The sequence below is a fragment of the Nipponia nippon genome, unplaced genomic scaffold, assembly GCF_047370975.1.
Source record: "Nipponia nippon isolate SJK-2023a ecotype South Korea unplaced genomic scaffold, ASM4737097v1 scaffold_6, whole genome shotgun sequence".
In the NCBI taxonomy this organism is placed as follows: domain Eukaryota; kingdom Metazoa; phylum Chordata; class Aves; order Pelecaniformes; family Threskiornithidae; genus Nipponia; species Nipponia nippon.
Window position 1 is genome coordinate 30,011,835 of NW_028262380.1, and position 25,696 is coordinate 30,037,530.

At 41.3% G+C, this 25,696-nt stretch overlaps 1 protein-coding gene across 2 annotated transcripts in view; it reads right to left on the bottom strand.

Moving 5' to 3' along the window:
• Window positions 1-24,713, bottom strand: part of USP46 (ubiquitin specific peptidase 46) — a 34,504-nt gene extending 9,791 nt beyond the window's left edge. For both annotated transcript variants that reach the window (XM_087736027.1, XM_009474243.2), the window contains exons 1-5: window positions 24,305-24,713; window positions 11,496-11,576; window positions 10,492-10,705; window positions 8,002-8,231; window positions 4,472-4,548 (exon numbers count right to left, since the gene is read on the bottom strand). In XM_087736027.1, coding sequence (XP_087592153.1) covers window positions 4,472-4,548; window positions 8,002-8,231; window positions 10,492-10,705; window positions 11,496-11,576; window positions 24,305-24,340 — 638 coding nt within the window. In that variant the 5' untranslated portion in view covers window positions 24,341-24,713. The remainder of the gene's footprint in view (window positions 1-4,471; window positions 4,549-8,001; window positions 8,232-10,491; window positions 10,706-11,495; window positions 11,577-24,304) is intronic.
• Between the last annotated feature and the right edge of the window lie 983 nt (window positions 24,714-25,696).

Below are 25,696 nucleotides of genomic sequence, written 5' to 3' on the forward strand. Positions count from 1 at the left end.
CTGTAAAGGCACAGCAAAGCAGTTGTTAAAAAAAGGAAACAGCAAAGTTTCCAAAAAGAGTAATAACTTGGCCATTCCTATTAACAGAAACCACAAAAGCACTTACAATTCGTTTAATAATGCATAATACCATAAAGCAATGAGAGGAAATCTATATTCTAACTGAATATATGTTTTCTAAACAGAGGTAGACATGCTGCTAGTGTAAAAGGCAATCAGAATAGATGATAGATGATGTCTCCTTTCCTGTTTAACCTGTAAATAGCAACCTGCACGTCCCACCTCAAGAGAAGAAAAACTGTGATTTTCCTTCCCTTTATTTCCAAAAGGAACAATGGGTGGACTTCAAAATGCATGTCATGCTGTTCGAGTAAAGGCAGATACTATACTGGGATGCATAAACAAACTTTTCAGGCATCCATTCTCAGGATTGCGTAGATCTCTGCTGGAATATTGTGCCTAATTTTAGGCAACTGCACTTCGAGAAAGATAGAGTTCAAGAGAGAGGTTCAATTGGAGAGAAGGCCAAAAAGTTATCATGGAATCATAGAATTATTTAGGTTGGAAAAGACCTTTAAGATCATCAAGTCTAACTATTAACCTATCACTGCCAAGTCCACCACTAAACCATGTCCTCAAGCACCACGTCTACCCATCTTTTAAATACCTCCAGGGATGGGGACTCAACCACTTCCCTGGGCAGCCTGTTCCAGTGCTTGATTACCCTTTCAGTGAAGAAATTTTTCCTAATATCCAACCTAAACTTCCCCTGGCACAGCTTGAGGCCATTTCCTCTCGCCCTATCACTTGTTAAGTTGGGAGAAAAGACCGACCCCCACCTCGCTACAACCTCCTTTCAGGTAGTTGTAGAGAGCCATAAGGTCTCCCCTCAGCCTCCTCCTCTCCAAACTAAACAACCCCAGTTCCCTCAGCCGCTCCTCATAAGACTTGTGCTCTAGGCCCTTCACCAACTTCGTTGCCCTTCTTTGGACACGCTCCAGCACCTCGATGTCCTTCTTGCAGTGAGGGGCCCAAAACTGAACACAGTACTCCAGGTGCGGCCTCGCCAGTGCCGAGTACAGGGGCACTATCACCTCCCTGGTCCTGCTGGCCACACTATTCCTGATACAAGCCAGGATGCCATTGGCCTTCTTGGCCACCATTCAGCCAGTTTTTTACCCAGCAAAGAGTATACTCGTCCAAGCCACGAGCAGCCAGTTTCTCCGGGAGAATACTGTGGGAAACGGTGTCAAAGGCCTTACTAAGGTCCAGATAGACAACATCCACAGCCTTCCCCTCATCCACTAAGCAGTCACCTTGTCATAGAAGGAGATCAGGTTAGTCAAGCGGGACCTGCCTTTCATAAACCCATGCTGACTGGGCCTGATCCCCTGGTTGTCCTGTACATGCCATGTGATGGCACTCAGGATGATCTGCTCCATAACCTTCCCTGGCACTGAGGTCAGGCTGACAGGCCTGTAGTTCCCCGGAACCTCCTTCTGGCCTTCTTGTAGATGGGTGTCACATCTGCTAACCTCCAGTCAGCTGGGACCACCCCGGTTAGCCAGGACTGCTGATAGATGATGGAAAGTGGCTTGGTGAGCGCTTCCACCAGCTCCCTCAGCACCCTTGGGTGGATCCCATCCAGCCCCATAGACTTGTGTGTGTCTATGAGGTGTAGCAGGTTGCTAACTATTTCCCCTTGGATTATGGGGGTTTCATTCTGCTCCCTGTCCCTGTCTTCCAGCTCAGGGGCTGGGTACCTCGAGAACAACTGGTCTGACTATTAAAGACTGAGGCAAAGAAGACATTAAGTACCTCAGCCTTTCCCCCTTCCTTTGTCACTATGTTTCCCTCCACATCCAGTAAAGGATGGAGATTATTCTTAGCTCTCCTTTTGTTGCTAATGTATTTGTAAAAACATTTTTTATTGTCTTTTACAGCAGTAGCCAGATTAAGTTCCAGCTGGGCTTTGGCCCTTCTAATCCTCTCCCTGCATAACCTCACGACACCCTTGTAGTCCTTCTGAGTTGCCTGCCCCTTCTTCCAAAGGTCATAAACTCTCCTTTTATTCCTGAGTTCCGGTCAAAGCTCTCTGTTCAGCCAGGCCGGTCTTCTCCCGTGCTGGCTCATCTTTTGGGACATGGGGACAGCCCACTCCTGTGCCTTTAAGATTTCCTTCTTGAAGAATGTCCAGCCTTCCTGGACTCTTTTGCCCTTCAGGACTGCCTCCCAAGGGACTCTGTCAACCAGGCTCCTAACCAGGCCAAAGTCTGCCCTCCAAAAGTCCAAGGTAGCAGTTCTGCTGAACCCCCTCCTTACTTCTCCAAGAATTGAAAACTCTATAATTTCATGATCACCGTGCCCAAGACAACCTCCAACTGTCACATCACCCACCAGTCCTTCTCTGTTCACAAACAAGAGGTCCAGCCGGGTGCCTTCCCTAGTTGGCTCCCTCACCAGCTGTGTCAGGTGAACATGTCAGGTAATAAACATGAGCAGACTTCTAGAGAATATAGACTGTGAAGGAAAGGTTGAATGACCTTAGGCTGTTTAGCTTAAAAAGAAAGTGATGAAATTCTTCCTGTATGTAAAAGGCTGCTGCTAAGAGGAAGGGAAGTGACACCTGGTTTCTGTCCAGAGTACACAGGGCAAGTAGAAATGGCCTTGAACTGAAACAAGGAAGATTCATGTTACACAGCAAAAAAAACTTGTTAGTAGTAAGAACAGGAAGGACTGGGATAGGCAATGGAGCTACTACTGCTAAAAGGTATTTTGGAACAGGTTGGACAAGCATCCTGTCTGAGATGGAGACAGGGGCTAACCTCTTGGGGCAACTTTTGACTCTATCATTCACCTGCTGGTTGCAGTAGTGCAGATGGAGTTCTTCCACATTGTAAGCTACAGCCACTGGCTGTTCAGTAGTAGAAATGTTATTGGTACTTTTACTAAAGTACTCTGCGCCTTGGCATAAAATGGCCTTTCCAAACAAAACATTTCCAGGAAGCTTAACAACTCAGAAATTAAATAAAAAATTGGAGAGAGCTGAAGGACAGATGGCAAGTTATGTACAGCAGCAGTTGCTAACAAGTTCACCAAACTAAGCTGTAAGAAAAAGTCAGTGCTCAGTCTCCAGTAACGGTATATCATAGAACCAAATAACAACTCAGGTTAGAAAGGACCTCAGAAGATGCACACTTCAGCCTCCTTGCATGTCAGCATGTTTTCAAACTGACTTTGAATACCATAGGGAAAGGTAAGTAATGCTGAAAAAAAACAAGTTCAAAGTAGTGGCTACAGTGAAGAACTTAAAAGTGTGCAAACAAAAGCCTGTAGTAACGATACTGATTGAATTATTGGTGACCATGAACAGACAAAGAGCTAACAAGAAACAAAAAGAAAATAATGCACTCCTTTCCAAAGCCACTCTTCAGTTTGCTCACCTTTTAACATGAGGCTAGTTATTGCAGTGCGGACTATTTGAGGGCTAAGAACTGCTACAGTATCCTACAGGAGACCGAATAGAAGTTGAGAAGGAAAAAAAATGGTACTGGATCTAGCACTTTAAAATGTAACAGAAGTTACTTAGTACAGTTGTGGTATCCACAGAGAAATCATTGCTTTCTGACTCAGGAAATGGTTAGTACCTCGTATGTTTTCTCTTTCTGTAACTCTTAGCTTGGGGTGAGATGCCAGGCAACCTTTCCTAGGCATTCCAGAATAACTGTTAAATGCAATGTCAAACTTGGTAGCAATTTTGGAGATTGAAAGAGTAATTTGACCAATTGATAATCATTACCTTAGAGCAGCAACATATTGTCTCAAATCTAGGTTAATTGCATCAATGCCAAAACTCCAGATATTTTAAATATCTCAGAATAATCATCCATGCAAGTCTGAAAATTATTTTCATCTCTGAAGTATTTGTTTAATAGTTAAGATTGTACTAGGGGCAGAACTGAAACTTAGAATAAAAGAGTTGTCCCCGTAATTTTAGGATGAGATATAGAATAAGGAATTTATATGGCAGAAAAACTGACTTGAAATCTTTTTGACATCTAGGGACTCTAGCACTCATTCTGCAAAGCACACACTTAACTTCTAATATGCACATAAGTCCTAATTAACAAAGCACTTGAGTAGAAGCTTAAGATAAGCACGCTTAAATCCCTTTGAAGCCAACTATTATTGTGCAGCAATTCTTCCAGATGACAAGGCTATCAATTATTTTCCCCAAGAGATGATTTTTTTTCTCTTTCAAACACATACATTGAAAGAGAAAGTGAGAAAAACAAAATACATTGATGTATATTTTGTCATTAGAGGAAACATCCAGTTTACAATCTTTTTCTTCTGCTTAGGAAAAGCTCAAAACCCAACATTATTCTACTTCTCTTTTCTGTAACTACTAGACTTGGAAAATTTAGCAAAGTCAGACAGAACTATCTGCCAAAGAGATGCATGCATTTACCTTAGACAGTGTGTAATTGATGTGTTCTGCTCCACATCAACAGAAAGGTCAAGAAAATCTTCATCTTTGCTACTAACCTGTTGCAAAAAATATACATGTAAAACAGAGACTTAGTAAAATGCCATACATCTAAATGCTGCTTATATCCATGTGCAAATGTTAGAGCAATTTCTGCAGAAATAAATTACACCAAAATAATTAACTTCAATGCTTTTAATTTTTTTTTCTAGTTCAGTGTAACTATATTTATTCATAACTCTACCAATCCAATTTTCATATAATTTAACTTCCATCTGTTCCACTTATCCAAGCCCACCAGCCATGGGCCAGTGACTGCAGTCTATTGTTCATTGAAGGGGGACCATCATCCCCTGTGTTAGCTGTGACTGGTGCATTACATATGTTCCCTTGTTATGCAACACAGCCTGGTTTCTTATTTTACTGGAATTTTATTTACCCTTTGTATAATATATTACACTATATAAATGCAGTTTATGCCCTACATAATTATTTCCACTATTAAGGATGCAATGAAGATATTTTCCAAATAAGCATCTGTCAATAAATGTCATATTTAACCATGTTATGTTTTCTCTCCAGTGAGTACTCAAAAGGCTGGCTTTGGATTTCTGGTCAACACAGCTGCATTTCCCCATTGAATATTGTTCCTCGTCAATAATTTTGATTAAAAAATTAGAAGATTAAAGGTAAAAATGGCAAAGTGATAACATCTTGCAAAATCATTTTGATTTTGCCAATGTTTTTTAGACAGAACAAGAGGAGAAAAATTCTAATAGAGTTTTTATTTAAAAAAGTAACCCCAAACATTTTCAGAATGACAGATCTTGATTTTTGCTTTGAAGATGATTTTTTCACTTGAGTGTTTCATCTTGAAGATGATGTAAAAAAAAAAATCATCCAAACGAATAATTGTTGTAATACTTCAACTGAGTCATAAAGATTGCAGAATTACTTACTGCACATGAATGTAGTCATATTCATAACAACCAATTTTCTTTATAAAATGCTGCACGAACACTTTGTATTTTTCCTCCTGTGGCTGCATTTCCATAGAATAACTAAATCAGATGATAGGATAGTGAAGTTCAAATCAAGAACTTCAGTGAGGGGTTGAATCTATTGTTCTGACGCAAGTCCTTCATGCACAGATTTCTGCAATTCTATGGATGTGAAAGTTATGTACTACTTTCAGCTCATCTTTGCATTATGTCAGGGATCCTATAAACATGGTGAAGGCAGCCCATATTAGTCTTGAATCCAGAGGAACACCTTTAGCAGGATGAATTTTGATATTTTCAAAGATGTACAGAGGCATAATGCACACCCAATTAAAATGGACAGCAGTTCTTCAAACAAAAATCCTCCCTGAGGCATGATTCGACCCACAGGGGACAGGAAACCACAAAACTGGCAGCAATCAACTGCAGTATAAACATACAGCTAGAATTCAAAAGATAAAGCAACAAAGCTTCAGAGAACACTGTGTCTCTACAGCTGGAACTAGAGTTCTGTCAGACACACTGCATATCAAGAGGTTAATACTTGGAAAAGTCTTTGGCAAGTATAGTGTTTCATATGAATACCACAAAGAAGCTAGGAATTTTGTTATTGATTTCAGCACATCAAGCATTTATGGAAAGGGGAAGATGAGCTGGTTGGAGCTAGAATAATACAGACCAAAACTAAAGGTAGCTAGAAAATCAGATTCAAACTGCACTCTTTGTAAGTGAGAATAAGAACTGCTGGAATCTGAATAATTCTTCATGCACTATATATGAATATTTTGGCAAAGGAACATCTTTTAATCCATTTTACTATTTCCCAAAGATTTCAAGATACAATAATACAAGAAAAACCAACTGGAAAATATCCTAAGTAGTAACAGTATTTCTGCATTCACAAGAAGCTACAGACAAGCCTTCCTACAGCAGCAATACCTAGCACTATTTTTTCCATAGAGCTTGGTCACTTTGAACTACAAATAGGGTATTGTGCAGTTTTTCTGTTACCCAAGGACACATCCTGACTTTAGTACAGTTTGTGTGAGTAAACACTGGATACCAATTTAGAATTAGGCCACAACCATTTAAAGGAGCTTGTCAGTTAGAAAATAATTCTACCTTTTCACTTATTGTAACTTGCTATTATTACTCAGGTTTTTATAATTGAAATAGATTAAAGAATTAATTTTCAATCTCTCTCTCATGTTTTCACTTATACAAGCTTGTTCCAAGCTTGGTCCAACCCCTTTTTTCACGTTGACTATCACTGTATCTCTTTCCTACCCCCTCTCTGACCCAGATCCCTGGAGAAGTCATATTTTCTTGGAGTACAGAGCTATTCTTTATGATTAGAAATATCAGAATATGTTCTTTTGCACATCTGGTAGGACATGGGTAGAGTTTATTTCACCTAACTTCAGCTGTCTGAAGTTAGCTATTTGACCTCAGCTTGCTGTCTGAAGATACCTTCCCTGGGCACCCATTTTAATGCATTTTCTAAATCTAAAGCTGCATTTTCTTTAGAGGCAATCCTTGGTAGCAGTACTGGTCTGAGTTAAAAACACATTATTCTTAGGCCAGATCAGTTTGCTGCCCCAGTTCACAGCATTGCTGCACCAACAATGCAACAGCTCAGTAACACCATGGAACCAGGACAAGCTGTATGGAGCAAGATACCTGATACTGCTAAAAACTTTCTGTTTCATGAAACAGCCTAGAGACAGATGGAGGTTCCTGCAGGAGCTCCTTTGCAATCTCCATCATGTACAGAAGGAGCTGAGAAAACTAGTTCATCCTTGATGCCTGCCTTTTACAAAGCAAAGGTTAGGTGAGGTTAATTCCAACCTTTTCGGAAAGTCAGTGTCACTGTTCTCCCCAAAACAGATTGTTTTCCTGTCTGTGTTACTCTTTCACATAGCAACCTCACAGAGAGAAACTTTTTAAAAAATTATTTCTTTTCCCTTTAAGTAGGAGCATGTGATTGAAAACCACAGAAATCAACAGGAGACTTGCAATCAGGTTTCCTAACTAAAACTAATTTTTACTTATACTTCAAACATAAGAGACTTCAAACTGACGGCATCCTTTAGAAAATATTAGGGAGATAAAAGAAAATATACGGTTTGTTAATAGCAAACCCTCTGTATGCCAGTCACATTCTTAGGATTGATTTAACACAAATTCATCTTAACATTTCACTTATTCATGGAATAATGATATGAATGTCTTCTCCCAAAGTTACAGTAATAAGGAAGGGTATTGATTAACTAGCAAGGATTTTAACTGTAGAGATATGTATCAGGACAGCAAGACTTGGCATAGATTAGCCAAGTAATGCTTAGAAAAACAAATTTTTAGAAAAGAATATACTCACTTCAAGAAGTAAAGTCTACAGGAATATCCACAATTCTCAGATGTCTGAAAAGATTCATATATTTATATATATAAAATGTATCTATCTATTAATGGGTAACAACCAAAAAAAAAAAAATCTATCCCAATGCTTACGGTTTCACAGTTCAAACATCTAGTTTCGTTAGTCAGTGTTCCCTGAAAAATCTCATGCACCCAGGTGAGTTCTTGTTTATTGTTCTCTTCAGCTTCATTCATGTTGCCATTTTTCAGTTTCCCATTTTGCTTTTCCTGTTTCTTCTCCTCCTGCAAAATGTCTGCGATGGTGTTGAGCAGGTAATTTAAAAACTCATGTGCATCCTGCTGCATGTAGTTGTCAAAGAGATCTGTGAAGAAGAGAGTCGAGATTTCTAAAGCTGAGTACATCCTTTTCTTCAAGAAAGCAAACTAAATTAATTATTTCTTTCCAAATACATGCACTGGCTCTTGCTCAGCAAAGTATTTAGAATCATGCCAAAGAAGAGCAGCTTTGCAGTCACACTGGCTTCAGTGAAGCTACTTTGAGGGAAGGCTTCATCTCACCTAACTTTAGCTGTCTGAAAGGTTACGCTTTTCTTTGCAGTTGGTTGTGTAGGCTCCCACTACAGTCAGTGAAGAATGCAACAGGGTGGCTCATGCTGAATTAATTCCTTAGACTAGATGCCTAACTTTTTAGGCAGCACTGACTCTCACCCATATATTCCAAGTCCCTCAGACACTTAGGAACATCACAGATTTTGGACAGTAAGACACATGGCTGGGGAAACTGAAGACGTTGGATGCTAATGCATGCTAGTGTACTGTGTCTGGCTGGGATGGAGTTACCTTTCCTCATAGCAGCCCGTACAGTGGTGTGCTTTGTACGTGTGGCTCGAACGGTGTTGATAATGCACCGATGTTTTGGCTATTGCTGAGCAGTGCTCACACAGCATCAGGACTGTCTCTCCAACACCACCCCTGCCAAAGGCTGGTAGGCTGAGGGTGGGCCAGAGGCTGGGAAGGGACATAACTGGGACAGCTGACCCAAACTGACCAAAGGGATATTCCATGGCGTGTGACTTCATGTTCAGCAATAAAAGCTAAGAGAAAGAAGTGGTGGGGGGACATTCATTATTAAGACATTTGTTTTCCGAAGAAACTCCTATGCATACCAAAGCCTTGCTTCCCAAGCAGCAGCTGGAAATTGCCTGTTGATGGGAGGTAGAGAATAAATCTCCTTTGGTTTTGCTTTGCTTCTGCATGCAGCCTTTGATTTTTTTTTATTAAATTGCCTTTATCTCAATGCACAAGTTTTTTTCATCTTATTTTCTCCCCCTGTACTGCTGAGGAAGGGAGTGAGAGACATGCTTGATGGGCATCTGGCAGCCAGCCAAGGTTAACCCACTGCAAATAGTAATAATAACACCATCTAACAAAGCTCATTTTTCACACACAATTCTGATGAGCAGAGACTTGTCCTCTTCAATAAGAAATGCTTGCAGGAGGAGGGGAGAATATCTCAGTGGTACTTTAGTACAGACTTCTCCAGTAAAAGCTTAATTTGCCCACCATGTTGAAGAAAAAAGAGTCTGGGTTCCCAAGAAATGTGTATTTTTATCCCCCTGCTCCTGAAAAAGCTCACGTGGATTTCCTCAGAAAATATTGCACAGATCCTTCGGCTTTGCAGTGTCTAGCCTGGACACATAAGCAGGTTAATACACACCGAGACTGGCCGTAATTTAAAAAAGCTGAAAACATAAGATCCAGTCCCTAAAAGTGATCCCCAACAGTGTGGGGGCATTTACCACTAGATGACTTAGAGCTAACTTTGTCACACTTTCAAATGCCTGCTTTGGAATGAACAGTGTGCCCATTTATATGCTGCCACCAGGAAGCAATTTCTTCCAGGTGTTCGACTCATACTTTGTCTCTTCATTCAAAGCTCCCCTGTTTCTAAGCATACCACCCACATTGATATGAATCCAGGCCACAATGGAGCTGTGTGGCAGGCTTCCTTATTTCAGGATGTTCCTCATATCCCTTAGACATAACTACTACAAGATTAGGCATATGCTGTTGCCAACCTAATGCTCAAAAAGGGCCTGCTGCTTCACAAAGTAAGACTATGCCCATCACTTCCAAAAACAAGAGCAGTAGTTGACATGTAGTCCACTGAACACCCCCACATACATACAGTTACCTGTCCTCCAGGGTGTTTTGGACTAGTGATGCCTGTAGCACTTCTAGGTCACGCAGTTTCTATACTGTCAACTGCCCTCAATGTTTCTCTTTGCTATACTCCACAAAAAAGTAATTAAAAAAATTACAGCAGAGTGTCACCCTATTCCCAGCCCTACCTCACTGTACAGTGTGGTCTGTCCCACCATGCTGTGAAAACATCATTAATTCATGCACCTCTTGGACCTTATGAAACCTGGTACAGTTATTTCAAGAATAATATCATGTACACAGATACTAAAATATTAATATCTAAACCCAAAAAAGTACTAAAAGCAATTTACAAATCTAACCTGAACATCTGATTAACATGACCACATTGCCCAATATTTGTTTATACTTTCCTGATCAATGTATGAATGTCTAAGAGGATTCCAGTTTTACACTTACCGTTCTCTTTTCGTAACCTTGATATGAACTTCTTTGGTGGAATAACTCCAACTTTCTTCTTCTGAGTAGCAATACTGTGGAAAAGATCTGCCAGGCAAGTCAGGAGATTTTCCTTCTTTTTCTGTTGGGCCTTGTATGATAATACATTTTCCCGAAACGGCCGGCAAAAATACAATGCCTGCAGCACGGAGTTACAGTAGCAGGTGTTTCCAAACTGCCATGTAAAATTAAAAAAATTAAAAACAATCATCTTAATCCCTGTGCATCACAATAAAAGTAGTTGCTTCATTCAATTTCTGGCTTCTGTGCCCCGTCACATACCAGCCATTTAGCCATACAGCTGCTGTAGGAATATATTTCCACACCCACCCCTGACACTTCACAGAAAAAAAACCTATGGTGTTCTAAATTAACTAGGATACAAAGTAAAAGTTTCCACTTGCAAGAGATATATTTATTGTAGTGGATCTTGTTAAGCTTGTTTCCATACATTAATATACTCTTGCTCAGCATTATCTTACTGCTCAGTAGCAGAATGACTAATGTTTTCAATGGAAAGAATTACTGTATCTGTTTTATTTATATGGGAATAAACAAGCGATTAAACACCCTTCTCCTTAGTCAGATAAAAAAGCTCCTCCCCAGAGAGTCCCCAATGCAGACTGCTGTACCTAGGCTTGTACATACTTCCATCACTTCCTCCCTCACATTTCAGAGCTAAAATAGAGCTTTAACTTTATTGAAGTGTAAGTTTTACTCCCTGGAAACATTCATGAACAGTAAATTGTTTTTCCTGGGGGCGTATGAAGCTATCTTCAAACATCTGATACAGTTTTGCAACCCACTTTGCCTAAAATTGGAATGTGAGCAGCACTTTTTCAAAAAAAGACAATCCTGCCTTTGAACAGGATGGGGGTGGGGTGGGGAAAGAAAAGAAACCAAAGTTCAAGTAACATCAAAGTCATAGTTCTGTATATGGTTTGCCTACTGAAAATGGTACTTACATTGACCAATCCAAAGTAGTGTTCATTGATTGGAAACTGCTCTGGGCCAATGTCTTTTTCCAGAGCAGAGGCATTGGTGCCCTATAAAAAAAGAAGGAAGAAATTATTTAGAATATTAAGATTCTAAAATAAATTTATGGACAGCATCAAGACAGAAACTCATTTTTTCCTTTCAGCTACAATTAGCCAAGCTAACTCTTACTAATAGGCAAGTACAACGGTCACGTGAGCCAATAAAAATATTTGCAGTTCTAGGTAGTGGAGCTGGCCTGACCTGGACATTCTAGTAATGGCTGATTAGAAGTGAACAGGTCACAACAACAGTGGTTCTCCCCACACCAACCTCCCCCTTATTTTTACTGTGTACATGAACAGCTGGATCCCATTACCCTCTTGCCTCATAGACATACTTGCTAATCTTAAGCAAAACCCTTAAAGTTATCTTGCATAAACCAGTTAGATGTAAGGCAGGTTTTCTAAGCATTACTGAAACTCCTCTGAACCCCTTCTAATTCATCAGCAGCCTTTAACAATACTGGGCTCCAGGCCGGCACCCAGCTCTAGTAACAACATCACAAACATTAAAAGCAAGTGTAATATATCTGCCATTTTGTCCTACCTAACATCAAAGGGTGCATAAGCCCAAGCACTGTTACATCTCTTAGTCACTGCCTTGATGTGGCGAGTTATGTTCAGCTGTATCTTCAACAACAAAGTTGCTTTCACAACTACTGGTCTGGGAAGTTCAACCACTAATTTTGTATGTTACCTGTAGTTTTGCTATATTTAAATGCCCATTTTTAAACAAGCTTAGATTACAAAGCAAGCAAGCAAGCTAGGCTGCTGCCAAAGCAAACGGCATCACTCCTATCCACTCTATAAGCACGTAGATCCCTGTAGGACCTCACAAAAAAATGCTGTATTTGGACAAGTATTCCCTACATACATTTATTCAAGACCTATCAGTTAGCCAATTTTTAATCTGCATTATAATTGCTTTACTGACATTATACATTTATTTCCTTACTGAGCATGCTCTGCAGTGTGAAGAATTAATATATTACACCTTGGAATTTCCATCACACCAGAACAGCACAGTTGGTTGACTTTCATAAAACCATGTAAAATGCCCCTGTAAACATGCCAACACATAAAACATCTGAAAATTTCTGAAATTCCCTGTGTTCCTGAGGTTTGTTCAATGTATCATTTGCTTAGAGACTTGGCTCAGATCGGCTAAAATTTTCAAAGTTACTGGTAATCAAATTCAATAATTCTCGCATCCCGTCTCTGTCTTCTCCCCAAAGCCTGATTTGTGTTTCCTTACTGCTTGCTTGCTATATTAGACGATTATTTCATGTCAAATTATCAAAAGAAGATGATTTTAGTCAACAGAATCAGCGGTGTGAAACTCAGCACAGGTGCTCTTCGAGAATTTGCAAGCCTTGAAAGTAAAACAGCTCCTTCAAGTTGGCAGCTTCCAGAAAAGCTCCAAAGATTTTGTATTTCACATCCTCTTATCAGATCTCTTTCCAGTCTCCCCCTTTCTCTCACATACACATAGCTCATTGCTTAGACCAAGCGTATGTGATTTCCAAGGCATTCCCTTTGAGACTGAAGTACTTTACCTGCGCAAGGCTCCATGCAAAGCTTGAGGGATACGTTACATGTCCTCACTGGGCTCTGCTAAGCCTCAGAGAGAAACTTGGAAAAAGGAATGATCTGTACAGAGCAATTATTGGCTACCTTTCAAGGGAGAGGACAGTGTGATAACTATGTAAGTTCCATATGAAGATTAGTTTCTTTGCTTGGAAAGTCAGCCTTGCCAAAGATGCACAGATTCAGCAAAGCATCCAACTTCTCAAGAGGGAGGAAACTGATAGACATTTGCCTATCTGATATTAACAGAGAAGCAAACAGCCCCTGTTACCCTCAAAACCTTGCCTGATAAAAGAAAAACATGACTACAGAAGATTAATGCAGCTTCTGAAAAAAACCATCTTCATGTTAATACTCATTGTACAGCAATCAGATCAAAGCAAAGATTTTCTTCGATTACATATTTCCCGTTCAAATCAAGTTCTTTCTTTAACATAAAAATGAAATGAGTGTTTTTCCAGTTTTGCAGGAAGTATTTTCCACACTGAAAAAAATTCTCACTCTAGAATCAATGGAAGATAATATCTCTAAAAAGTAACCAACCTCCTACTCTTTCATAAACTACAGGTTAGTGTATGCTGTTAGACAAGTAGAATGCAAGTGCTCTGCTAACTAGTTGCTCCTACATTATTCATTTGCCTTTCCTCCAGGGCCAGGGTTTCTTACTTCTGAGGATGCCAGATGGTTTGACAAATCCTTTCTAGCATTTAAATTGTCTTGTAAATATTGTGAGAAAGAGCAAGAATCAGGATTTACCAAACAAAATTACCACTGAAAACCAAACAAATCCATGATGTGCACTAACTGATGTTCATACAAAAACTATACATTGCATGGAAATTTCTGAAGTACATGCTGTTGAAACAACATATGCTTAGTTACAGCTCATCATAGAGCTTTACCTCTCCAAAACCAGGCCTTGGCTGTTGGAAATACAAAATGAAGCACTGTGTGCCAGTTTCCCAATAAAGCAGTGAGGCTAATTTCAGTCTTTGGGTAAACTGACATAACTCCCATGAACTTTATATTAGGAGTTGGGCCTTCTTACATCAAGGCCAATTTCAGTCTGATTTATTTTAAGGTCTCCAAAAAGTTAAATTGATAGAAAAAGAAGAGTAGGAAAACAGGTAAGAAGCACAGAGACCTAATCCTTCAAAGCAGGGTATATTTCTTACATGGAGAAAAAAAATGTAGGCGGACTATTTAGTAAACTCAAACCATGCCACATTGCATATATATTACGTTTTGCATATGAAGTCTCCTCAAGAAGCAGTTGATATGATGGCAGAAGAAATGATTGGAAATCTTTCCAACCAAAATATACCAGAAACTGTACACCCACGCCAGGTTTGAACTGGAAAAAATACGTTATTAAAGATGTGTTAAAGATGATTCAGAACTCAGTTTAAACCAACCATATCAAATATAAAAAACATGTTCGCCTATTGAGGTTAATCTACAACAAAAATCAACCATGACTATTTACCATGGTTTTAACCATGGTTGTGCTTGTTCCCACTCTCACGCTAGCCATTTTGGCCACTTCTGCAGTCTCAAACATTTTTAATGCAATCCATTCTCTATGGTTTTATAAACGGTCCTGTGCTTCAGCTAGGAGAAATATCCTACCACAGCTGAATCTACTGTAGTTTCATAAAAAACAGCAAGAGTGGCAGTTTGCCCACAGAGCCTGAAATGAGGAGAGACCACATAAGTCAATGAACTGGGATCTGGGACTATTAAATAAATTCATATCAGGGTCTAGAGACAATAAAGGAGACTGGGTCCTTCTTCAAAGAATACACTAATGAAGGAAATACAACAAAGTGACTGTGGTGGCCAGACCTTATGAGAATGAGAACTATGTCAATGTGGAAACTCCTACTATGTATTCCGTGGTGTTGGTGAACCTTGATTTCTCTGAAGTATTACCACTTAATTCAACAATCAGTATTCACCACTTAATTCAACAACCAGTATTCAGACCTTATAAAATGGCAAAGACATACAGTTGGAGACATAGCCAAGCATGGGCCAATGCAGGCTAAGCCAAGATTTCTACCACAGCATCGCTCCAAAAATATTCTGGCCATATGACCTATATTATTTCCTCTTGTTATTTTGCTCTAGGCCTTCCAATGGATAAGTCTGCCAGTTTTCTTTTCAGCTGAAATTTCTGATAATGTTGCTAAGAGTTTAATTTGTGCTTTGCATCACATGAAACAGATTAAGTGAAAAAAAACCTCCTGTTCCTTTACCGTTTAGCACGTAAACAAAATAACAGTGCAGGGGAAAAAAAAAAAAAAAGACATCAGATTAGATCATTAAATCACATGTAGCAAAATAACCTAAATACAATTATTCTATGGGGGATGAGAAATGGATTAGAGCTAATATGAAAGATACTGCAAGCAGAAGACCGCAAATCAGACTAGACTTTCTAGTGTGATAGAGCTATAAAAAATGGTGCTAACTTTGTCGAAATATGCATGTGCTTAATTTAAAGTAAATGAGTGCAGTAAAGAAATTAGGACATTTCGTAAGTCACCTGTGGAAAACCTACTAAATTGGTATTGCCAAATAAACATAAACACAGTATGAATAACCATCAAACAATAAAATACAAAATAAGAAATAACAAGAAATATCTTGTTCACAAGAAAATCTAAAAAATATAAGAAAAAACACACAAAAATTTAACGGTGAAAACAGAAATTTAACAAATATATAAGGAACAAGAGATCAATGAAGGAAGATGGCTGGTCCATGATGAAGGGCTTCAGATCATATACAGCTGTGAACAAGATTTTTTTTTTTCCTTAGTATTCAGGGAAAGTGAGAGCAACGTGCTAGAAATAGAGTTGTTTCCTGAAGGGAGAAACTGAAGACTTGAGACAAACTAAGGGTGATGTCTGAGCTGGTAGAAGAGAAATTAGAATAAAAATAGGAATGGCTTCAGGGCCAGGCATCCTGAGTTTCAGGATTTTGGAAGACACAGCATGTGGGAGAAAAGGGAAAAGGAAGGTAAAGAAAGATGTGGAAGGCTTCCTGGCCACCGAATGGCAGTGATGGATAACTCAAAAGAGAGAAAGCAACGGTAAATAAAATCCAAACTTAGCTCCCAGAAGCAACACAAAGAAAACGAGAGTGAGAGAAGAGCAAGCAATATCACACCATGCAGTATATATGCAACTGCTTTCAATAGACACATCACCTGTCCCCGGTGTTGGACTTCGACTATCCTCAGGGACAACCTCAACTTTGGTATGGTGAGTAATTGGAACACCTGAACCAGCCTTCTTCCAAACTCATAGATATTAAATGTCAAACCTGAAATGTTTCTGTAATTTTTAAAGTGTAAGTCCCACAAGAATTTAACCAGATGATTAGCTTTTTTTCTTTCTGCAAAGAAATGTTTTATTGTTCCTCCAGCAGAGCTATTTTGGGTCTTTATTGCCACAAGATAAATGAGGAAAGAGAGGATGCTATGAAAAACATAGGGGATCATAGTAAACAGTAGAAGGATATTGACTGACTGAAAAACCACTATGTACTTGTATTTTTGAAGGAGAGGTGATTTAAGACAATGTATCTAAATAAATTATTTTTGTGAATTTTTTCTAAAGAGTTTTCTGATCATTAAGGCATATTATAAGAGCTTGAAAGGAAATGCCCAACTTGTTTTTTGCTGGATGCACTAAACTATCTCTAATCACAAATCTATGTATTACATATACCATAAATAACTTCAGCTATTTACTGTGTGGTTACCAAGAAACGGATAAAAACTGAGAGGCCTGAAATCCCGAATCACTTAAAATCTTGGACAAAGTGTTTAAGGCACTCAGTCTTATATAGCTTAAAAAACTTGGTTTTTCTCAAAGCACAAAGCAACCAGGTACGGGAAGTGAGGTTCTAGTGAAGTGTCACAAGTGCAGTATCTAAATCCATAAGTAATTTTTTAAAAATATTGACCTTTAAAGTTTCCATGATTAGACAACCTTTACCGAACGGCAACTCAGTATTCTCTCATGAATCTGTTTCCATTCCCAGCTTAATTGTTCTTGGATTAGTGGCACTCACGCTTTTGTTGGAACAAGTAGCAAAACCATTTTTTTTTTGGCCAGTTTCCTTCTTCAGAATAAATAACCTCAAGATGGCCTCACAAGTGAAAAAGAGACAGAGGTTTGCTTACAGACTATAATTTCTTCCATAACATTTTTGTCTGGGCCACCCAGACTGCATACATGGTGCCTCAGAGCATTCTAAAGGCAAGGCACCTTCTAGACTTCATCACAGCTGCACCAGCTGGAGTACTCTTTGATAACCCGGAGACAGAAGAAAGAATATCTTCATTAAATCTCGATATAACATCAGTTATGAGGGCTGCAATTATGTTGCAGGACAGGTTTAGAATTCAAAATTATTTTGACAGTCAATTTTTGACGATGTTTTTCTTTTAGAGAAATGTTCTAAAACCTGTTGAAATTCAGCTGAGACAAGGGCAAGATTCTGCACATGAAGAGAAGAATCACTTGTACATGTACAGAACAGGAAACAGCTGACTAAGGCAGTAGTGCTTAAAAGAAAAAGAAAAGGAAAAAAAAAAAGTCTAGAGACTATAGTGTAGTATAAGATGAATAAGCATCAGTTGTGCAGTGTTATTTCAAAAAGCAAAAAAACAACAACAGAAAATGTTGACAACATAATGAAATTCTTACAGACAGGAGTCTACGAAGTTCTTAAAGTAACTTTCCTGTTTGATTTGTCACTGGTAAGACTTCAGATAGGACCATACATCCAGGTTTGGGTGCTAGGTTTCAAGAAAGATGAAGATAACTGGAGAGAATCTGACAGAAGGCAGTCCAAATAAAAAATTCAACTCTAGAGAAAAATGACCTGTAAAAAAGGGTTGAACAGGGTTGTGTTGCATAAGACAGAAAAGGCTGAAGCAGGGCATGACAATATTTTCAAGTATATACTTTGTTACAGAAGGGAACTAGTCTGTTCTCAGCCTCAAGGGTGGACAGGGTGAGAAGTACCAAGCTCAAATTACAGTACTGTGGATTCAGGTAAGACATTAGGAAACATTCTAGTCATAAGGACATTGAAACATTAGGATAGACTGCCTAGAGCAATGATGTAGTCACCATCACTGGGAATCTTCAAGTTTGACAGACGTACATCAGAAGTAACACAGGTTTATCAAATAGAATCCCAGTGAACAGTTGGAGACTTTATTGTCCTAGGACAGTTTAGATGCCACTATTATTAGGTCATTAATTGTGAAATCAAAGTAAATAACCACAACACACAATATTGAATAATGGCTGGCTTGAAACCATCAGCACAGCAGCCTTTTCTGCAGAGTCTGAGCATACCCAAGAACATGCTTATAATGGAGCCCCGACGGTGGAGATGCAAGCTCATTTCTTCCCCAGAAGTACAGATATACTGTGATGTTAAGAGTACATAAGGTATATAAGTGTATCTACCAAACAGCCAGCCAAGGACAGTTTCTTGAGGCTAAAGGAAGATCAGCAGAAGAGATTTTGCTAACTGCTTCTCTGACTGGCCATGATTTACACGCCACAGACTGTGGCTCTTCAAGCCCATCAGAACCTCACCTCCTGCGTGGCACTTGCCCACCGTGCACAGTTAATCAGGGTTCAGAGTCTGCTTTTAATCCCATCTCTTCCACAATTCGGACTCACTCAGCCTTGCTGAGCTGTAATTAAGAGGTTCCTTTATTAAGGTATTTAGCATAACCACTAGTTTGCTCTTAATTCAGCAACTTGAAGCCAAAGACTATATGCATCTAAAAGAAGCACACTGTAAGCCACAAACTGTATTCATGAATTATCCTGTTGTGCTTATGTTCTGAACAACTAGCAAGTGCACGATAACCACTTTAGCCATAAAAAAGGTATTCATGCAAGACAAGCCTCAGTCATTAATTCAGGTTATACATTGGAAATGATGTATTAGGGTGTTTATCACTTTGCATATCCTCCTCTATTCAATAAAAAATATCTTTTGTGGACTTCTGTTTATCTTTTGATGGAATGCACACTTTCTGCTTGTCAGTCCGGTACCCACTTGTTAGCCATACTCTCAAGTTTCTCATTACTTCAGAAAGGTATTACAATAATTAGACTTCACATTCTCTATATTTTTCAAATTTTTGTTTCTATATTGTCTATATATATCATACTGAAATTGTGCACTCTTGGGACTATGATTCTAAAATTGCATTGCTTGAACTGCATGTAACTAATCTTTTCAGATGTAAAAATCTGGTTTCCTTCATCAATCTAAATATGCCTTCAGGTAACTGTTTTACTGTCTTGGCATGTATTATTCTGCCTTAATCTCTGTTTATGAGACGTTTTAAAAGCCATGAAGAAATATACACTGCAGGTTGTCCAAATGAATAAATCCAGTTGAAAGTCATAGTGATCAATTCTGTAATCCAATAACACTCCTATTGTACGAAGCAGAATCTGACTATTTTTACAGCATTACAATTGTAATTTTTTTATATCAAGCATTTTCCAAATGTATGTTTGTAGTTTGAGTCCTCATTCTGCCAATGCCCTATATTCAAACAAATCCTGCAATGAGTCTCTAAAATCATGACATTAAAAACAAATAAACAAACAAAAAATCCAACAATAATTTGTTTCCTGAATGCAGAAACTCCCAGGTTTTTATGTTTTTTCTCTAGTACTAGTTTCTAGGATGGTTAGAAAGTTTTTTTTTTTGTTTTTAAAAATGAAAGCTGAAATTCACAGGTATTCACATAATTTCTGGTGAATTGTGTGAATGTTTTCCTGAAGAAAAACACCAATTGTTATGAAACTCATAGAGACTATGAGAAGAATGAGTAGCATGAAAACCCAATTAATAAAAAATGAAATTAATGTGAGGAAGTACAACTTTTTTTCCAAAGGATATCTATACAACAACTACCAGGAGCAACTGTGAGGTATCTCAGATGATACCTTGTATCAGAAGCAATCCAAATGTTTTCAGAATGTCCCATTTATTAACTTGACAGAGCACTCTGAAGTGCAGATCAAATTGTTTGAAATACTATTACAAAATTATGAAAGGGGGGATTAATACCTGTTCTCAGCAGAATACTAAAAGGTATTAGGAGAAATATGGTCCACACAGCTTGTTAGCCATCTCTGTAAAAATATGTCAATACGTTCTGAAATGGGTAGATGTCCTTCACTGCACATAACAGTATATCCCTAGGCCACAGCTGCAGCACGAGCTTAATTCAGACCTCAAGGCTGTACCAAAAGCTCATCAACAGAGAAACATACTGCAGAGGATTTCAGTAAGCAACAATCCTAACATGCCAGCATGCCTATCTACCTTTGAACCAGCATTTTGTACTTGAGTCATCGGGTTATCTCACAGAAACAATACCAAAGAGGATTACAGCATCCTAGGGGCTAAAAGCACATCCCTAGTTTGTGTCTGCAGTCTACAAGGGTTACAGGGCACTGGGTGTTGATATTCCCTCAAACAGGGTTTCTTCAGCGCATCTTATGCTTCACATCTGCCTTACCTGTCCTACGTAAAAGCTGATGACTGCCTATTGTATACCTCCTTCTGTGGTGAACCTGGTGAGCAGACAGAGCGGATGAACTTGCCCAGTGTCTGAAAGGCAGGTAAGAGGAACATTCTGGGGACTAGACTTCCCTTTTCAGTGAGGGTGGCCACTGTGCCCGCATAAGAGTCCCACTGATTCCTTCAGGCACAGTTCCCTTCATTCCCTCCGCCCCAGCAGAACAAGTTTTAGCTCTTTGGTCTCATTAACCAAATGAGTGAATAATAACTAGTGCTATTGTTATTATAACCAGGGGGACCAAACTGATAAAAGACCATAGAGGAATTTTGTTTTGTTCTAGAAGTTGTGCATTTGAATATTTATTACAAATAAATGTGCCAAGTGGAATGTTTGCACCTAACTTTTTTTCTTACTGGTTAGCTCCTACCGTGTCTGCTTCAGCATGTGAGAGCCTATCCAGTGAATATATAGTAATAGATCTCTTCTGCAAGCAAGTTAAATAGTGTTCCTGGCTTTCTTGCTTCACTAGACTTGTTCTGATCTTTCCTGGAAAAGACTGAATCTCTTCTATCTTCAGGAGATCAAAACTACAACCTGAGATACTAGACCTCAGGAAGTCAATTAAATAGCAAACATACACCCTAAAATGCTGACTAGCCAGGTTGTCTTGAGCTAAATTAATTGGGTTAAATTTCATCTATTTTTACCCTTCAGGACTTGAAAGTACTTGGACAAACAAACACAAAAAACTTTGTCAAGAAAGGACTACCATTGAAAACACAATCTATGTTGCATTCAGAGAAGGACAAGTATTTCAGGATCAACTCCTCCCTCTATCTCTCTCCCCCTGTCCCCCCTCCCCAAATCAACCAGGCATCATCCATTTTTTTGCAAAAGTTAAGAAAAAAAAATCTCTGTGAACACTCTCAAGTGAAAAGGGAATGGAAAAAGATAAAAAAGAACAGAATTTTTTTTTCATTACTGTGTTCAACCAGGTTAAAAAAACTTAGAAACATACTTTTATGCAGCATTATATACCAAAATGTATTATATTACCTAAGAATTAGGCAGCTATTTCTTAGTCCACAAATTGTAAGTAGTTCGGTTCCTCAAGCACTATGTTATAGTGCAGGAACAAGGTCTGGGAATTAACATCTTTGTCTGGTAGACTTCTACAGATGCCCTAAATCAAACTAGCACTGCAAATATTCAGGTTTTATACAGGTATAAGGTTTTCTTATATACCTCTAACCTTCCAAAGTCCCATTCTTATGGAGGGTTGTTATAGCTCCTCCTAGAGACCATTGAGTTCAAGTCCACCACCTCATCTACGCGGACACGTTTTTGGAGGAGCCATAATGCAGTGTTCCCAATACTTCCAAGAATTTATGATTCTCTTACAGCCCCAAATTCCTGTAGCTTTCTGAAAATCTCAGCTTTCTTTCCTAAAAGGACTTCCAGTCCCTGTGGGTTATCCAGAAAAGACTAAACATGACCAGCACAACACAACATCTCTAAAAGCTAAGTGCACAGACCCCAGGGAATATGTAGCTTTAAAACATCATTATCATTAAGCCAACTTCACCTTCTGTCACAGTACTGGTACCATGAGCTAGAATTGCGCTGAACTATGAGCCCTTGTATGCCTTTTCTGCCTGAGGCTCTAATTCTTCCCTTCAGTGTCTCCATTTCTCGGATGCTACTTTTGCAGGATATACTGGCAGCGACAGCTGAGCAGCACACCATTAGAACAACCTCATCAGTTTTGCTGTGAATCTGTTCAGTCTTTGGGAGAAGCATACTGTATGCAAGTGCATCTGTCTGAAGCACATGAAAGAAATTGTGGAGCTCCTAGTACTTTATGCCAATGCTAAAGTCTTACAGCCACCTAAGAGTCTCCAGCTCCCCTTCATGCGGTGCTCTCTTATGTAGTCTGCAGGGCATCACACTCACCATTCATCAGCAATAAAAACCAGAGCCTGCCTCAGAAGGATGGTAAGTGCGCCCAGGTTTTCTCTTCAGTCCTGTACTGTTGCCTAAACCTTTCTTTGCAGTATCCCTGGCCCACAGGACTGAAAACTATTAAGAACAATGAAAAGTTCAGGAAACTACTTGCTGTTGGTGAAGAAAGGTGAGCATCCAGATTATTTTACCCCAAGTCTGGATTTTGTATTAAGTTTTTTTAACCCCAAATCCAACCCTCCCTCTCTGCATTTCAGAGCAGGCGTTTCAAAGGGAGGACTGAGGCTGAAGTCAGAACTATGCATGGGATGCCCTGGGCATCTGGTTGGAAACAAAAGAGCAAGCCCACTTCAGTGGAAGTGTGGACACGTGGAAGGGGAGCAGGCTCGCAATCCGCACACCCTCCCCCAGACCACTGCTGCTGACCCGGCAGGAGCCAGGCCTCTGGGGCTGTGCCTGTTGCCTTACCCTAGAGGTAGGCTCCATTCTCCAGGGCAGATGAATGGTATGTGTGGCATCACCAGCACAAGGCATGCTGGAGCACCACATGGAGGGAAGTTGGCAACTGCGTGTAGCTGCTCTTGAAGAACCTGGAAATAAGGGGGGGGAAATACAGACTAAAACAACAAAATGTGCAGAAATAGGCTTCTCTCCTTTGCATTGGGGTGCTTAGCACACATCCATTTCTTTGGCAAGTTTATTACTGCCTCACTGTATTAATAAACCTTTGACAGACAAAGTTTGAACTCTCCTTTCCCCTGCCAAGAAGTTTCAAAAACCTAAATGCAATCAGATGCTCCAAGTTTGCTAGGATTAAAATTAGACCCAAGCACAATGCAGAAAGTGTCCTTTCAACTGTTCCTGGGGAGGAAAGTGGCAAAGTCTGAACACAAGAAACCGAAATATTAATGTTTCCTCATTCCTTCCTAATTGCCTAGTCTCATTTAGAGAAAGCTAAGTGATTCAAGAGTCCTTAACAAACAGCAGTCCTCTCTGAGTGACATGCAGTGCAAGCTAAACCCTGATGTTACCTCTAAAGCCAAGACTTCCTAGAACAGGTACCTAGCATCGGGATCCAAAAGCATATTACCAGGCATCTAAACATCCTCGTTTTCTGTGAAACCTGGGGAGCTCCTGACCCCATGAGACCACAGAGTACCTGCCTGAGAGGGTTAAATGGGGTCACTGACTTAATGTGGGTTCAAAGCCCAACTCTGGGGTCCTTTCGCGGGATTATTAGGGCAGGAGGAGGAAGGGCGGCTGCGGCTCCGTCCGCAACGCGTATCGGCCGGGGCCAGCCCCGCTCCAGAGGGCTCCGCACCAGCTCAGAATCTCCGTCCCTCCCCGGCCCACTCCCGGGCTGCCCCGGGAAAACTCCTCGGGACATCGCCACTCTCCGGCGGCCAGCTCCATCCCAGGCACGTCCCTGCGCAGCCTGCGCGGCTCCCCCGCCGCCGGGGGCAGGGATGCGGGGGCTTCCTTTGCCTGGCGCCCCTGGGGGGAGCCCCCCGGCCGCCCCTCCGCCGACCCCAGCAGGGCCTGCCCCCGGAGGGGCTGCTGTGCCGCCCCCGCCCCGCCGGCCCGCCTGCCCGCGAGCACTCACCATATTACAGATGGAGGCGATGTTTCTGACAGTCATTAGTCTAAAGGTTGCAGCGATCCCACACCGCCATCTTTATAAGGTGAAAACAGCCCCGCTCATGGTGGGAAGAGCGCAGGAAGGGAGAGGGGGCGGCGGCGGCGGGTTCTGCTCCGGGGCTGGGATAAAAGCAAGAGGAGGGGACTGCACCGGCACCCTTTGCGCCCGCAGAGCAGCGAGGACGGGCCTCCCTGCCCTCCCTCCTCCGGGCGAGCGGCCGGGCGCTTCAGCAGCGCGGGGAGAGCAGCCGCATCTCCGCTCCTTCCGCCTCTGCCTCTCGCACGGTCCGCAGGGCCCCGGGCTCCCGCTGGAGCGCTCAGCCGCGCCTCTGCGCCAGCCGGCACCGCGCGAATCTCTCCCTTCCTCCTCCTCCTCCTCCTCCTCCTCCTCCTCCTCTCCTGGCGGCTGCCGTTGCCGCTCGCCGCTCCATTGCAGCGCCGCGCCCGCCGATCCGCGCTGACGGGGCCGGGGAAGGGCAGGTCGGCGGCAGCGGCCGGCGCGGGGGCGGCCCGGCGGGCCCGGCCGGGGCGGCCGCCGCCGCAGCCAATGCGCTGCGGGGAGGAGGGGGCGCGGGGGGCTGCCCCGCCGCCTCCCCCGGCCCGCGGCATGCTGCGGCGTGGGACGGGCGCTCCGGCGGCAGCGGGGCCGTCTTCATCACCCGGCCTGGCACGGCCGCGGGGCTGCCCGACTCCGGTTTCGGCGCCCACGGAATCATACGGGCGGGCAGCGGGGCGACGGGCGGGAGGACATGGGTGTGCGGCAGCGACGGCAGCACTGTGCTTTGGGCCGTGCTCTCCCCGCCTCGTTCGAGGTAGACGGGAGCCCAGGCACTTGCAAACCCCACAACAGTGGGCTGGAGTGTAACTTAGGGCCCACAGCAGGTGCTCTGCATTGCCGTTCATGCAGCCAACATTTATCTTCACAAATGCTGTTTGGGACCGTGTCCACACCACGCTGCTTAGTGCCAGAGTGCTCGCTCACAAGTTTACAACACGTGGCATTTACACAGCACTGTTAATGCAAAAATCTCAGTTCCTCTTCAAACACAAGTCAGTCAAGGCCCATGCCTTTCTCCAAGGTAGAGTAGTATGAGTACATTAAATTTACACACATGATAATAGGCACAAGGTTGTTAAATAGCTAACTTCAGGCCACACAGCAAATCTCTGAGAGAAGCAAGAACGGAGCTCAGCTAGGGCAATGCTTCATCTTAGAATTCCCCTTTTCCTTGGCAGATGTCACTGTTTTCAGCAGAAGCTGAAGGCCCGTGTATTGTTCCCCTGCTACGCTGAGGAAATCATTCAAATAGAGAGACAACTGCTAACATTTCTCCAGGCACCTCTGCTCCTAACAGCA